Below are 13,802 nucleotides of genomic sequence, written 5' to 3' on the forward strand. Positions count from 1 at the left end.
CGAATGCTATTCAAAACAATCATACCTATACATATGCCTCTTGCTACTACGAGAGACATTCTCTCTTGTCTGCTACGGGAGACGGCTTTGCAGCCCGTACGACTACTGCGCCGCCCATGTCATGAAGGGAAGCACTAACCTTTCCACCTCTTCCTCGCTGTTGGTTTTCAGTTCCTGTGTGCGTCGTAGCTGAAGTTGATGAGCGTCAAAACGGCTACCGAGAACGAAGACTCGCTTGATTTCAAATCGCAACCAGACTGCCGCATCGCATCATGTGAAGCATTTTCATCCTCTGGGAACATCTTTGGATTTGACTAACTCACGGCGCGCGTTGTATGTTCGATCGTTCTGTAGCGAGAGCAGGCGCAACAGACGAAACGCGTCGATGTGTGAACAGGAACAGTATGGCGTGGACCTCTCGCGAATACGGCATTCCCGCTTGGCGGGCAAGGTCGAGCTCGCGGCGCGGACTTTTGCAAAAAGCAAACTTTCAGATTGAGGAACACGGTGGAAAAAGTTTATTTCCTTTGGTTGTCTTAAGACCCATTGTTGCTGTGGCGCAGCTTGGAACATTCGATTCGAAAGTACGGATTTTGACTGAAAAGGACGTCTCAAACTTTGCACGCTACCGCATCGACTACACGCGCATTACATCCCCATGTACTGTCGAAGACCGACATCCACACACGGATGCGTACATACATTCGCACACATGTGCGCGCGTAGGCATTGATTTCCTAAATGCATCCATAGACGCATGTGTTCGCATGTGCATCCGCGGGATCTCCCGCCACCTTTGGCTTTTCGAATTCACAAGGCAATGTCGGAACTCGAAATCTCGGTCGTTCCCTGCTCCAGGCGTTTTGTTTGCGATTAGGCCGAGCTGCCAGGAACTTTGCAGTGCGACAGGTCCACGATTTTCTCCCAGGCACAGTCTTCTTCACTTCGTCCAAAGTGGCCATACGCAGCGAACCGCTTGAAACCCGGTTCTTTCAGGCGGAGCTCGCGCAGAATGACGCCCGGCCGGAAGTCAAAGTTCTCCATGACGATCTTGAGCAGGAGTTCGTCATTGTAGTTCTCGGCCGCAGTGTTGTACGAGTCCACAAAAAGGGAGAGCGGATGAGACACGCCAATGGAGTACGAAACCTGAACCAAACACCTCTTGCAAAAGCCGTTCGCCACAAGCGACTTGGCAGCCCGACGCGCGGCGTACGCCGCAGAGCGGTCAACCTTCGTGCTGTCCTTCCCGCTGAAAGCGCCACCCCCGTGAGCTCCCCAGCCTGTCGACAGAAGGGACAGCCACGCGCATGCGAAAAACGAGAAGCTGAAAAAACTCGCAGAGGCAGGCGTTTGTGTCCGCACCGCGTTGCGGCGCTGTCTCGCGACCAATTACACTTTTCGCTTTGTTTTCTGCCCCATACTTGCGGCCTCAGCGCCTTCATCTACCTCTCCACACAGACTCTGTCTTTTCACCTCTCTGCGCGCCACACACAGGAAAGCGCACGTTCTGGATCTCCACTGCCTCTTTTGGGGGCCGGAGAGCTCGCGAGAGCCTCCGTTCTGTTCTCTCCCGTTTCTCGGACTTTCGGACGCGGAAAACTCACCTCCGTAGGTGTCGATGATGATTTTTCTGCCCGTCAGTCCAGCGTCGCCATGGGGCCCGCCAATCACGAATTTCCCGCTCGGGTTGAGGTGGTAAACCGTGTCGTCGTCCAAGTACTGCGCCGGCACGACGTACTTCACGACATGCTCCATCAGATCTGCTCTCAGCTGCTCGTTCGACGCCTCTGGGGCGTGCTGCGTGCTGATGACGATGGTGTGGACGCGCTTTGGGACTGGAACTCCGTTGCGATCCTCGTACTCGACGGTGACCTGAGCCCGCAAAACGAACGTCCACAACTCTCCAGAACCTCACAAACTTGTCCGAAGAAACGCAAACACTTCAACCTCCCCAGTCTATTATCGCTTCACACACAAAAACACAAAACAAACACAGAACGATTTCACGTACATTCACACAACTACACATATACATACACATAAAATAGAAACCCCATACGGGGACTTGTATATATATATATATGCGTGTAACCTCGCCGTCATACGATTCGCTCTTTGCTGGATGAGTTGTTGTCCATTCGCGCCGGGCTCCTGGTGGTTGGAGCACCTCCTTTCTCCAATACCATATTTGGTACCTTGGCTACTTGGAGGATACTACGTATCTGATGTAACATTAAAACGATTCTTTGTATTACATTTTATATTGCCTTTTAGGGTGTCTTACCTGGGTTTTGCCGTCCGGGCGGATGTAGGGGAGAATTCCCTGCTTGCGCACTTCCGTCAGGCGCTTGCCGAGACGGGTGGCGAGAGAGTGCGAGAGAGGCATGAACTCCTCCGTCTCGTCGCAGGCGTAGCCAAACATATGACCCTGGTCTCCGGCGCCGACATCTTCTTCTTTTTTGTTCACGTGCACGCACTGCGCAATGTCGGGGCTCTGCTCCTCGATCGCAACCACGACGTTCATCGTTTTGTAGTCAAGTCCTTTGGACTCGTCATCGTAGCCGATCTCCTGAGACACCGGGCAGACAGAGCGGTAGAGACGCCGCGAGCTTGGGATGAGGGGAGAACTGAGAGGTTGTTACCGGGGCAACTGACGACGCACCGACGAACAAGAATGCGCGAAGAATCGAGATCACGAACCCTCTTCCGGAGAGCGACAAAAGACAGCTGAGAGTCGCCTCCACGCGTCCCCCCGCCAAAAAGTCCACACAGCTGACGTGTCAATTCCTCGAAAAAACTTAGCCGCCATTTTTCCTGAACCTGCTCCAGGGTGGGGGGGGGGGGGTGGCTCTTCTCGTTCACCCTCATTCCGTTTTCGCCGACTCCCACAAAACACCGGGGAAACACAACACCCCCTTACCCACGGAGCCCGCTCCCACAATCCACAAACGCGCCCCAGAGTCAAGCATGCACACATCGCACTCGTGCATACGTCAAAAGACACATACGCTCTGAGCAAACACGCTCACATGAATTCATATATGCACGCATATGCCTGGAGATACACATATACACACGTATATACCCATGTATAAATATATAGATTACACGCACATGCATATAACGCACATCTATCTATGTATAGATGTTCGCTACGGGCATGTACGTCTTGGAAGCTTACCTTGACAGTATCGCGGACGATTTGCTCGTAGTTGACAGACGCTTTTGTGGTGATTTCACCGAAGATCATGATCATGCCTGTTTTCGCGCATGTCTCGCAGGCGACTTTGCTGTCGGGATCTTGCGCCAGGCAGGCGTCCAGCACTGCGTCGGACACCTGGTCGCACAGCTTGTCTGGATGGCCCTCATTCACCGACTCGGAGGTGAAGAGGAAGTGACCGGGTCTGGGCGGCTTTACGGAGTTCATCTTGCCTCGGGGGATGAGCAAATGGGACAGAGCGCCACGAGTATTCAGGCGCAGAATAGCTGAAAATGGGGGAGTGGGGCGCGCGCGCGCGGCAGGGTTCGTTGCGCGGACGAAAGTGGACGAGGAAAGTTCTCGTGCCGAGCTACAAAAAAACGGGGGCTTCGCGGGATTCCCGGAAAAGGAAGCGTTACCAAAAAACGGATTTCTGAGCACAGTTGCCGCCCCGCAGTCGACGGGGTTCTGAGCAGGGTCCTCTTACAATCAGCTGCGGGCGTCGAAGGTGCGACACGCCCGCAGGAAAATCGAAAGAAACGACACTGTACACACTCTCCAGCGACTCTAGAGCTTAAAAACTCGAGTTGGTCTTTCGGACGTCTGCGTGGGGTCTTCCCTGCTCTGTGGACGACAGTCCCTCGTTGCCACACTTCCCCAACGGTCAAAAAAATTTTGATTTCTGCCTTCTCGGTCTTCGTGTGTCGCGGGCGCGAAGCGATAAGACTTGGAACGACGTCGCCTTTTCCAATTTCTGGGTGGACAGAAAAAACTTGCCGCAGAGCCTTTGAGTCGACAAACGCGAACCGTACGCCAAACCTGACACCGAGGGATAAGCGGGCAAACCGCGTCGAACTTTTTTTCCTCCGCGTGGGAGACTTTTTAAAAAGAGAGGCTGCCAAGAGAACTCCAAAAAGGCAAGCGCGTCTATGCTACTTCCGTCACTCCCTCACAGTTTTTAAAAGTGGGGGTTCTTCCCTTGCAAGTCGCGCGCACAGAACGCGTAGGCCTCCACCGCCAGAGTCGCCTGACTGGAGTGGGAAAGACACGGCCTGGACTACTTTTCGCGTACCGCCAAAAAACGCGTTTCTCACCCTCTCTCTCAGGCTATGCGCACGCGCCAAACAGATGACCAGCTGCGCGAGAAAAATGCCGAGAGGCCGAAACGGGCAAGCGCGCTTTCGTTCGAGGACTCGCCTCTTACCGGCCTTTTTTGGAGTTGAAAGGAACCGAAAAAGGCTGTGCGCGCGCAAAAGCTTTCCAGCACGCGGAACGGAAATCCCCCGAACCCCGAGCGAGAGGTTTCTTCTTGCGCATTTCGTCCGCCTGTTCCGAATCTCTCGATTCCAAGGCGCTTACGTGGCGCTTTCCTCGCGGCCTTCCCAGGCGAGAGAAAGACTCCCTGGACTTTCGAACTCGCCTTCTCTCGCGTGTTTCCACCCTCTCTGCGCCTGGAGAGGACACTGCGAGGCGCGCGAGGCGCCTGCGTCTCCGGTTCTTCCGCTTCGCGCTAGCGAAGTTGTTTCCCGTCTCCCGCGACGTTTGCAAACACTCCGGCAACTCTCTCAGTTCTGCACACCTATGGCCGTTTTTGCTCGCACCGCTGAACGCGCGGCAAAAAGACAGTCCCAGACAAGGCAGGGGGGCGGCTTCCTGTGTCCGGCGAGAGAGACAGAGAGGCAACGCGCCGACAAACGGTAGACCGGAAAAAGAAAACTTCCACAACTTGCTGCCTCCCGAGAAACGGCTCTGTGCTCGGGAGTTGTGTGCTTGGCGAGTCCAGACACATGCCGGAAACAAACTTCGCGCCGCAAGCTCCAGAAACGCGGAAAGGCAACGCGCGTCGCTCTTCTGTCGTGTCCTTTGCTGCGCGTTTCGGATTCTTTTTTTCCGAGGTTGGAAGTGAACTCCTCGCGTGTCCGCCTCTCACCACCCTTCGCTGCCTCGCTCCGCGCCTCCTGGCCGGGTTGTAGCGTCGCAGTTTTTCTCCCCGTCTCCTTCTGGTGTCTCCCGCTTCCCGCCCGCCTCGTCGCTCCTTCTGGGCTCGTTCACACACAGACCACAGGGGTTCTCCACAGCGCGCTCGAGAGACTCTCCGTTTCGCACCCGCTGTTTCCCGAGGCCGGCACATGGCAAGCGTAGGCGACCGTCGCACCGTCTCCTGAACACAGACAGACGCAAAAGAACCCGATCCTGCCTGTGCAGTGGTGAAACAGCATCTACGTGCTCTGGCCGTATTTGCGTGTTTATCGGTCTCTCCCTGCGCGCGGTTCGCGGCTGCGAAGATCTCGTGAAAAGCCCTTCTCGCCTTCGTGGCAACCCGTCTTCCGACAGCCCGCTTCGCCCCCGCTCTCTTGTTAATCCACGAGTGTGCACGAACGTTTTGCGGAAGACCGCTCTTCTCTCTCTCCTGTGTCTCTCGTTTCCCTCTTTCTTTGTTCTCTCCGACGGGGGCGAGTCACCTTCCTCTTGCGTTTCGATTTGTGTTTATCGCGTGTATGTAAATGTGTATATCTCACCGGGTTCGTTTCCAAGTGTGCCTGTCCCCGACTTGTCCACTGAGAAGTGTCTCTTTTTTCTAAAAAAGCCGACAAAGCGTCCCTCCGACCTTCGTCTTTTTCGCAATCCCCCGCCTTCTTTCCTTCCGAGAAAGACGCGTCTTGGCCGCCTCACGATGGAGGGAGACTCTCCGCCACGGCCCCACAGATCTCCCAGCGAGAGCTCCTCGAAGCGACGAGACGCCTCGTCCTCTCAGCCGGCCTCGCCCTTGTCCTCCTCGTCTCAGTCTGAACGCAGCGAAGCGTCTCTGACTCTAGAGGCGCCTCCGCGGCTAGAAAAGACGGAAGAGGAAGACAGGGAGAAACGGGAGACAAAGGAGCGTGAGGACGGGCCCTCTGAGGACGAGAGCAAGGAGGGAGAGAAGAGCGAGGCGTCCTCGGCGATCCGAATCCCTGTATCAATAAAAGTGTTCAACGGAGGAACGACGAATGTGCACGTCGATCCATCGATCTCAGTCGATGAGTGGAGAAACCAACTAGAACCGATCGTCCACATTCCCCCCCACGAACAGCGGCTCGTCGCCTCCGGACGTGTCCTGCAGGTCAGTTCAGGAAGCCGTGCAGCGCCGCTACACGTGGAACTCTAAACTTGTGTCTTCGTAATGGACTTTGGGCGAGTGTTTATGCGAGTCTGTAGATGCGTGGATATTCGCGGGCATGCATGGGGATACAGTGGGCCAGTGCACCGGGAGGCAGACGGGGAACCGCATGCGAAGGTGTCGGCGCTGTCTTGGGGGCAAGTGACTCTCTGTCTCTGGAGAGAGTGAAACTGCACTCACTTTTGACTGCCACGTTCTCCAAGACTCGTGGGATCCAAAAGTCTTCAGAAAACACATGCTTCGGGGGCGGACGTGGCCCGAAAGGTATGCGTCGAATCAGGGGTAGGCAGTCACATATATAGGGAAACATTTGTCTCGAACTGGGCAGAGAAATATGCATGCGTTTCTGTGTATGTGTAGACACGTATATACACGTTCATGTTGCATGCGTACGGAGGTGGAGACACGACTTCGGCGCGGTGGCGCTGCTTGCATGCAGGGATGTCGTCTTGTCAGTTCCTACGGCCTCAGAGCGAACGGCGTCGTTCATCTTCTCCGCAACCGCCCTGCGGCAGGAAGAGAAGCCTCCAGCGCTGTGGGAACCTCGTCAACAGGCCAGTCCACCAGCCGAGGCATCTCCAGTGAGTCGCGCCGCACGACCCGACCGAGACTGTGCAGAGGCGTTTTGCGGGCGTTTTTTGAGGTCTGCCTTTTGCGTAAATCCTTCTCTCTCTCAGGACCCTTTTGCAGACGTTATGTATATATATATATATATGTATATATGTATATGTTTGCATATCTGGTGATCTCTACACCAGGGCTCTACCGCGTCTCTCCTTCGTTCTCTCTACCCTTTCCTTTGGATCTCCCTCGCTGCTTCCTTTTTCGCTCTCTCGCGCCGCTTCGGGTTCGCTCTGTCTCCTCCCGCCGAAAGGCGCTTCAGCGGGTCTCTCTGGCGCCCGGAGAGCGAGGCGATGCGCAGGTGTCTAGACACGCGAGCCAGTTGGAGGCGCGCGGACCCCACCTGTGCCGCACCCAGAAAAGACGTGTCCGCGCGCATGCAGGAGTGCGTCTCGAGAGGGTCGGGAGAGGCACATGCATACATGCAGCGAACTGGGTGCGGCGTTGTTTCGCAGGCAACCAAATCCGCGGCTTGGGAGCGGCCGCGCCTGGCCCCGGCGAGGGCGACGCGCAGCGCGATTTTGTTCAGCAGCTGATGCAGTCTTCGTTGATGAATCAACTCACGGAGAGTCCCGACTTTCTGCAGATGGTCATGGAATCGAACCCCCAATTGCAGCAACTGCGCGAACAGAATCCAGAGCTCAACCACCTCCTGAGTGACCCCCAGGTTCGAAACGCGGCGCGTTCAGCAATCTCCCTTCTTCTTCCGTTTTTTTTGTCTTTTGATGTGCCTGACGGGCTGCCGACACACACACACACACACATGAGGATCTCCGCAGCTCTCTCTCTCTCTGCATCGGTCTCATGTATGTCCGTGTTCGTGAGGCCTGCCAGATTTCTCTTGTTTTGTCGCTTCGATGAAACTTATTTGATTAACATAACAACACAGAAGATTAAGCTGCATTACGTTAAAACTTCACACTGGATACGTTTGAATGTTAACTTACTACAGACCATGGGAGCGCAAAGTCAATCAGTTCCATTATTAAATAAAGGGAAATCTTTTGTTGTTACTGGGTGTCGAGTATTATCCATACATACCAGGCGTAAGAAGCTTCCATCCAGTTACTAAACAGGTGCCAGGCGTGTATGTACACTCGAACATGTGCCGACAAGTGCGTGCGTGCGTCGATCTGCCGCGCTCCGTGTGCACTGAGAAGAGGCGTCGACGTGGAGATGCTAGAGGAGTCTTGTCTTCTTCGCACTTGAGCCTTCAGTCTCTGCGCCTTTTCTTCAGATTTTCCGCCAGTCTATCCAGATGGCGAGAAACCCCGCTCTCTTGCGTGAGATGATGCGGAGCACCGACCGCGCAATGGCCAACATCGAGGCTCTCCCAGGGGTGAGTGAAAACCGTTTCAGGGAACAATTGAGCGACAGGGGACGCCTTCCGCAGGAAAAGCATAGAGAAAACGCCCGGGAAACGCAAGTGGTGAAGTTGTGCATTGCACAGGGTCTGTGACACAGTCTCAGCTCTGCGCGCGTGCTGCGGGTCAGCAGGCCAGAATCTCATTTGCCCCCGTGGCAGTCCATATCCGAGGAAGGCAGTGGCTATAGCGAAGTTTGACCGTAATGCAGCTTAATCTTCTATGCTGTTACGTTAGTCAAACAAGGTTTCGTCGACCCGGTTGCACGCACAAAAGGCCGCCCCTGCCTAGTGTATACCGGCCAGTCCGCCGTCTCCGAGTCCATGCATGCACACAAAAAGGGTTTACACTGCGTAGGCTGGAAGCATTCGGTTTTTCAGCCCCCTTTTCACAGACCGTACACGCACAAACGCGTGCACGATCTGCTTTCCGTTCCTTTATATATATATGTACCTGTCGGTTTCCAGTTTCCTCTCCTCCGTTTCTCCATTGGATATATATCTAGACAGAAAGTGTTTGCCTTTGTCTTTGTTGGGATGCATTTCGAAAATTGCTCGGCGGGCCTCGCGGCTGGTAAGGGGAGACTTCACGACGCATGCACGTTTTTTCAGGGCTTCCACGCACTAATGCGGATGTACCACACAATCCAAGAGCCGATGTACGCGGCGACGATCGACGCAGCCGCAAGCGACTCGGTCGGGGCTGCAGAGACGCAACAGGCCTACGAGATTTCACGCCGCGTCGAGACGGTCGAGGCAATGCCGAATCCTTGGGGTGAGAGGACGACGCGAGGAAAGTCGAGAAGAAACCGTTTCGTCTAGGGCAGACGGCATACTCCCTTCTCCCGAGACCCCAGTGCACACACTCCCTCTCTGTTCGTTGTGCGCCTTCCGCCAACTTTGTTCTTTTGAGTGCTGTCCATCTTTTCCAGACTTTTCTCCCCTGTGTTCTCTCCACAGCGCCGCGCTCTTCGCCGTCGGAAACGCCTGCGGCTTCGCAGTTTGATCAACTTCTAAGGAGGAGCCGCGTATCCGAAAGTCCTTCCACCGGAGGTCCAGCAAATGTAAGGCAGCGTCCGTCTTCCGCCTCTCCACTTCTTTAAAACACAACCGAAATAGCCATCTTCCGGTGCCTTTCTGCATTCGCTTCTTCCCTCTGGACCGCGGTGGTGTTCCCTTGACCTCGCTCACCTTTCCTCTCTCTTTGTTCGCTCTGCGTTTTCCTCTCTCTTTGTTCGCTCTTTTTTTTCTTTTCTCTTTGTTCGCTCTGTCTTTCTCGTTGCACGCGTTCGAGCGATGTGTGTTGCCAGCACCGTCTCTCTCCGTTGCTGTGCAGGGTTCCCCAGAGGCGTGTCTTTCTTTCCCCGGTCCCTTCGGCTTCCCGGTTGATCGCATGCGTTTGTCTTCTTCGCCGCGACCGCCGCAGCCCCCAAGTCCGTCGCCGCCTGGAGGCTCTGCGCCCCCGTCGACACTCGCCGCCGAGGGCGGCCGTGCATCAAGCGAAAGGCCCGCTAGTCGGCCTATACGCGGAGAAGGGAGCGCGGCTGCGACGGATTCCGCGCGCGAGGCTGCGGCCTCACCCGCGTCGAATTCGCTCCCCTCTGGAGAGCCGCCTGAAAGAAATCCACTGGGAGGAGGATCAGAGGATGGAGACGGCGCAGGCGTGGGGACTCAGGACGATCCCTCTTTTCGCCTCGTCATGGACCTCTTAAGAAGCAGTTTACGAAACTCCCGAGACATGAGACAAGTCGATCAAACGAACCGGTAAACTCTCATGTCCATATATATATATATGTATAGAGGTGAATTATATCCATAAATATTCGTACAATCGGTATTAACGCATATGTGTATTCAAAGAGATACATTTACACATCTGCATCTCCATGCTTTATAGATGGAGACGCACATGTGCATGCGTCTCTATGATTGGGAGATGCCTTTTCCCGCTGCTTGTATCAGCATGGCGACACCTGTGCATGTGAATGCATGCGTGGGTGGGTGCTGGGTGGATGCCCGAGCGGAAGCGTGTGGTCCGCCGTACAAACGCCTCTTTTTGACGTGCGTGATGTCTCCCCCCCTTGCCAAGATACTGAGAGATTTCTATGCGTTTGTACATGCATTCCGTTTGTCTTTCACCGCTCTGGGGAGACCGTCTCTGTGCGTCGTTGAACAAGGCTTGTTTGTTCTGTCGCCTTTTCTGCTCATTCTTGATCAAATGAGATGATGTTTCTTGCTCTCGGAGTCGCTCGCTCGTCTCCGTCTCACTCTCGGTGTTCTCTGGTTCGGGCCGCCGTGTCCCTCTCGCTCCACGCCTCTGCGCCACGCACTGGCCTGTCTGTCCTTTGCATGCGTTTTGTAGAGGTGCGGCGCAGACTGCAGCCTCTCAACTCCCTCTCGGTGGTCCAGGACTGCTGGGGATGCTGTCGCCTTTCGCCTTGGGGTCGGCGCCTTTCGCCCCGCCGTTCTCTCCTCCGACGCGGCAAACGAGCGACGGGGAGCGTGCGCAGACGAGTATTGCTCCTCAAGTGCCGCAGGATGAGGCTTCAGGTACCTCCACGTCTTTTTGCCCCATTCTTTCGGCGCCACGTCCTCTCTTCTCAGCTCCACAGGCGGGTGCCTTCCTCTCCCACGCCTATATATATGTATATATATATATATATATATATACATATACATATATATATATATATATATACATGTATATATATATATATATATATATATATATATATATATGTCTGTATGTGCGGATGGTGTGAGGCTGCACTACACATATGTGTATGCTTATTGGAGATGTGTGCATAATGTTCGCACGCTCCGAGTTCCAGGGACACAGATACTGTATGGGGATATCTCTGTGACAGGCACACAGATGCATATACATACATATATGTATATATATATATATATATATATATAAGTGGGTAGAATTCTTGATTGCGGAGCCTAGTTGGAGTATCGGTCACGATTTCCACGATGTGAGATCGTGTTGTTTTCAGCGGCGGCGAGTCGCTACGCAGTGCAGCTGGACACTCTGCGCTCGATGGGGTTCACAGACACCGCGCAGTGCATTCGAGCCCTCGAGACGGTCGGAGGTGGGTTCAGCAAGGCGTGCGCGGTTTCACCGGGGTTGCCGCGCAGGTCTGCTGAATTGTTGAGCCTGTTTGCAGGACTTTTCCTGAACATTTAAACTCTTTTTTTCAGTAGAGAGCCTTTGAGCATGATTCGCACGTCAGTCGGCGTCGGTGGGGAGTCTCCCAAGCTCGATAAATATTCATACAGAGCGGCCTGCGGCGGGCAGTGTATGATTCTAGCAATGGGCGGCATCCCTGCCTGAAGCGGCGTCTGTCGCTTTGGATGCAAGTGCATGTTTTTGTTCGCACCGTCGAGAAATCCGAAAGGTGGATCTTCGTGTCTAAACCCAGACATCTGTGTGCTTGTGTCCTTCTCCCTCTCCCGCCGTTTTCACCGGTGAACAAGCTGTTTCCGTTTCCTCTTCCCCCTGGAAAGTTATCCCCCCCCCCCCCCCCCCCCACCCCTCCCCTTGATTGCGAGTCTCTCGAAACATTTTGTCGCGTTTTTTCTCAGGAAACCTAAACCGAGCGATTGACTTGCTTTTGGCGCAGCAGACCCAGCGGCCTTGAAGGCGCATGCATGCACTGGAACCGAACGCGAGGCGCTTCGCGTCCATCGCGGTTTGCTCTTCGTAAAAACCGAGTCGTGGAAAAGGTCCAGGTCTGTCTTGGGAGCAAGCTTGGGGTTTTCCTTGTGTGCGGGAAAGACGCAGGAAGGATCGTGTATATCTGTGTGGGCGACGGGCTGTGAGGAGCTCGGTTCGTCGACCTTGTGAAAAGTGGAAAAAATGCAGCGAAGGCGGGGGATGTCGCGAGGGAAAGCGTTGCGAGTCTGTGCCCGAGAAAGAGAGCGTCGCTGCTGCGCGTGGGAACTAGAAAGCCATCGAACCAACTCTTCTCGCGCGTGAAGGGAAGTTTCACGCAGAAAACGGCGCGCGCGCGGCGTGAAAGAACTCTCGAGGCAGACAGCACTGTTCTCTCTTTTTTGCCAAACGAGATCGCGCACACGAGAGCTGTCCTCTCAGGCCTACGCGACACAGAGGCAGAGAGTTACCGGGGGGGGGGGGGGGGGGTTGGGGAGGGGAGCAGGCGTTTCATCGCGCAGCCATCCGCCTCTCCACGACGTCCCTGAAAAAAAAAACGCACTTTTCTTTCTAGGAGTTAGGGTGTAGGAGCCGAGGTTGGATCGGATCCCACCTTTTAAACGGACACAAGGAGCGTATTCTCTTTCCTTCAAGTGACACACACACACACACAGATGCATATAGCGAGAGATAGACACTTGCAGAGAGCCTTCTTCACTTATTTGGTGTAGAACCGCGTCTCCTTTTGGCAGTCCTGTTGCCTCCTGCAAATACTGCACTTTGAAATCTGTTTCGTTTCGCGAGGAAATGCGGAAAAAGTGCTGAGAGACAAAAGCCACAAGCGAAGCCCTAGCCATGGAAAGACTCCGCGGGGCTGACTACCCTCTCCAAAAGGAATAGTGAATGTATCCAGAAAACGGTCTCTTCGTTCACATGCATCACTGTTGGTACGCAGAGACATATATATATATATATATATATATATGTGTGAATTCTGCTGGAAGGCAGAGTCGTTGCTGAGAGCGCGAGAGTCCTGGTCACTGGCTGCTTGAGCGGGGCGCATGAGATCTTGGGAAATCGTCCAAACCGCAGTTTGGTACAAGCCAGCTGCCGTGTCTGTGCATCGACTAATTGAGACTCGGTTATCGTTTTGAGACGCTGTGCTCCCTCGAAGAAGCTCAGAACCATCCTCAGAGATTCTCTCGGCACACTGGTACGGATATTCGATTTGAAATACGCAAACCTCAAAAGCTTTCCGCCTTTCTTTCTTTTTCTACACGGTAGTACCAGCTGAATATACGCACACCTTTTCTTTCTCTCCACCAGAAGCGGATTCCGCGCCCGTGGGAGGCTTCCGTGGCGGAGCACATCATCAAAACTCCGACCGTTTTCTGCGCTGCAGTTCTTCCGAATCCCCCGGTGTTCACGCGAGATGTGCCAGGGCGCGTTGCCGTTCCTGTTTCGTTTTTTTCTAGGGTAAAGGAAAGCGCGGCAGTCAAAAGACGTGTGTGTGGTTTCTGGTTGCCACAGAAATACGGTTTCGACAGCCGGGGATGTTTCCTCGAGTGCAGCGTGAAGGAGCAGCGTCGTTTTGGCCTTTTATCACGAGTTGTCTCCGCACGCGCCGGCGGTCCGCCTCTCGTTTACACTCTCGTTTCGGCCAGAAAAAATCTGTCTGCTACAGATTTTACAGAGAGACCCGAGACCGTCTGGGACCGCGTGGTGTTTTTCTCGCTGTGATGCGCCGCCGGCTTTTCCTGGGGAGTCTCTACGGCGCATGCAACCGCCTGCTTGATTCCAA

General features: G+C 54.4%; 2 protein-coding genes across 2 annotated transcripts; one reads left to right on the forward strand and one right to left on the reverse strand.

The window, feature by feature from the left end:
* Positions 1 to 873: 873 nt before the first annotated feature.
* NCLIV_016880 (S-adenosylmethionine synthetase,related) lies at positions 874 to 3,427 on the reverse strand (the record flags this gene model as incomplete). The annotated part of the gene is made up of 4 exons (XM_003881880.1): positions 874 to 1,280; positions 1,605 to 1,872; positions 2,285 to 2,569; positions 3,182 to 3,427. 4 exons carry the CDS (start codon positions 3,425 to 3,427, stop codon positions 874 to 876), a joined length of 1,206 nt encoding a protein of 401 aa, XP_003881929.1.
* A 2,446-nt stretch (positions 3,428 to 5,873) lies between these two features.
* On the forward strand, positions 5,874 to 11,987 carry NCLIV_016890 (hypothetical protein; the record flags this gene model as incomplete). Its single annotated transcript, XM_003881881.1, has 9 exons — positions 5,874 to 6,299; positions 6,796 to 6,937; positions 7,433 to 7,644; positions 8,215 to 8,316; positions 8,953 to 9,115; positions 9,651 to 10,104; positions 10,703 to 10,890; positions 11,343 to 11,438; positions 11,932 to 11,987. The coding sequence occupies 9 exons, from the start codon at positions 5,874 to 5,876 to the stop codon at positions 11,985 to 11,987; spliced, it is 1,839 nt and encodes a 612-aa protein (XP_003881930.1).
* Between the last annotated feature and the right edge of the window lie 1,815 nt (positions 11,988 to 13,802).

This window comes from Neospora caninum, chromosome VI (genome assembly GCF_000208865.1).
Source record: "Neospora caninum Liverpool complete genome, chromosome VI".
NCBI classification, from domain to species: Eukaryota; Apicomplexa; class Conoidasida; order Eucoccidiorida; family Sarcocystidae; genus Neospora; species Neospora caninum.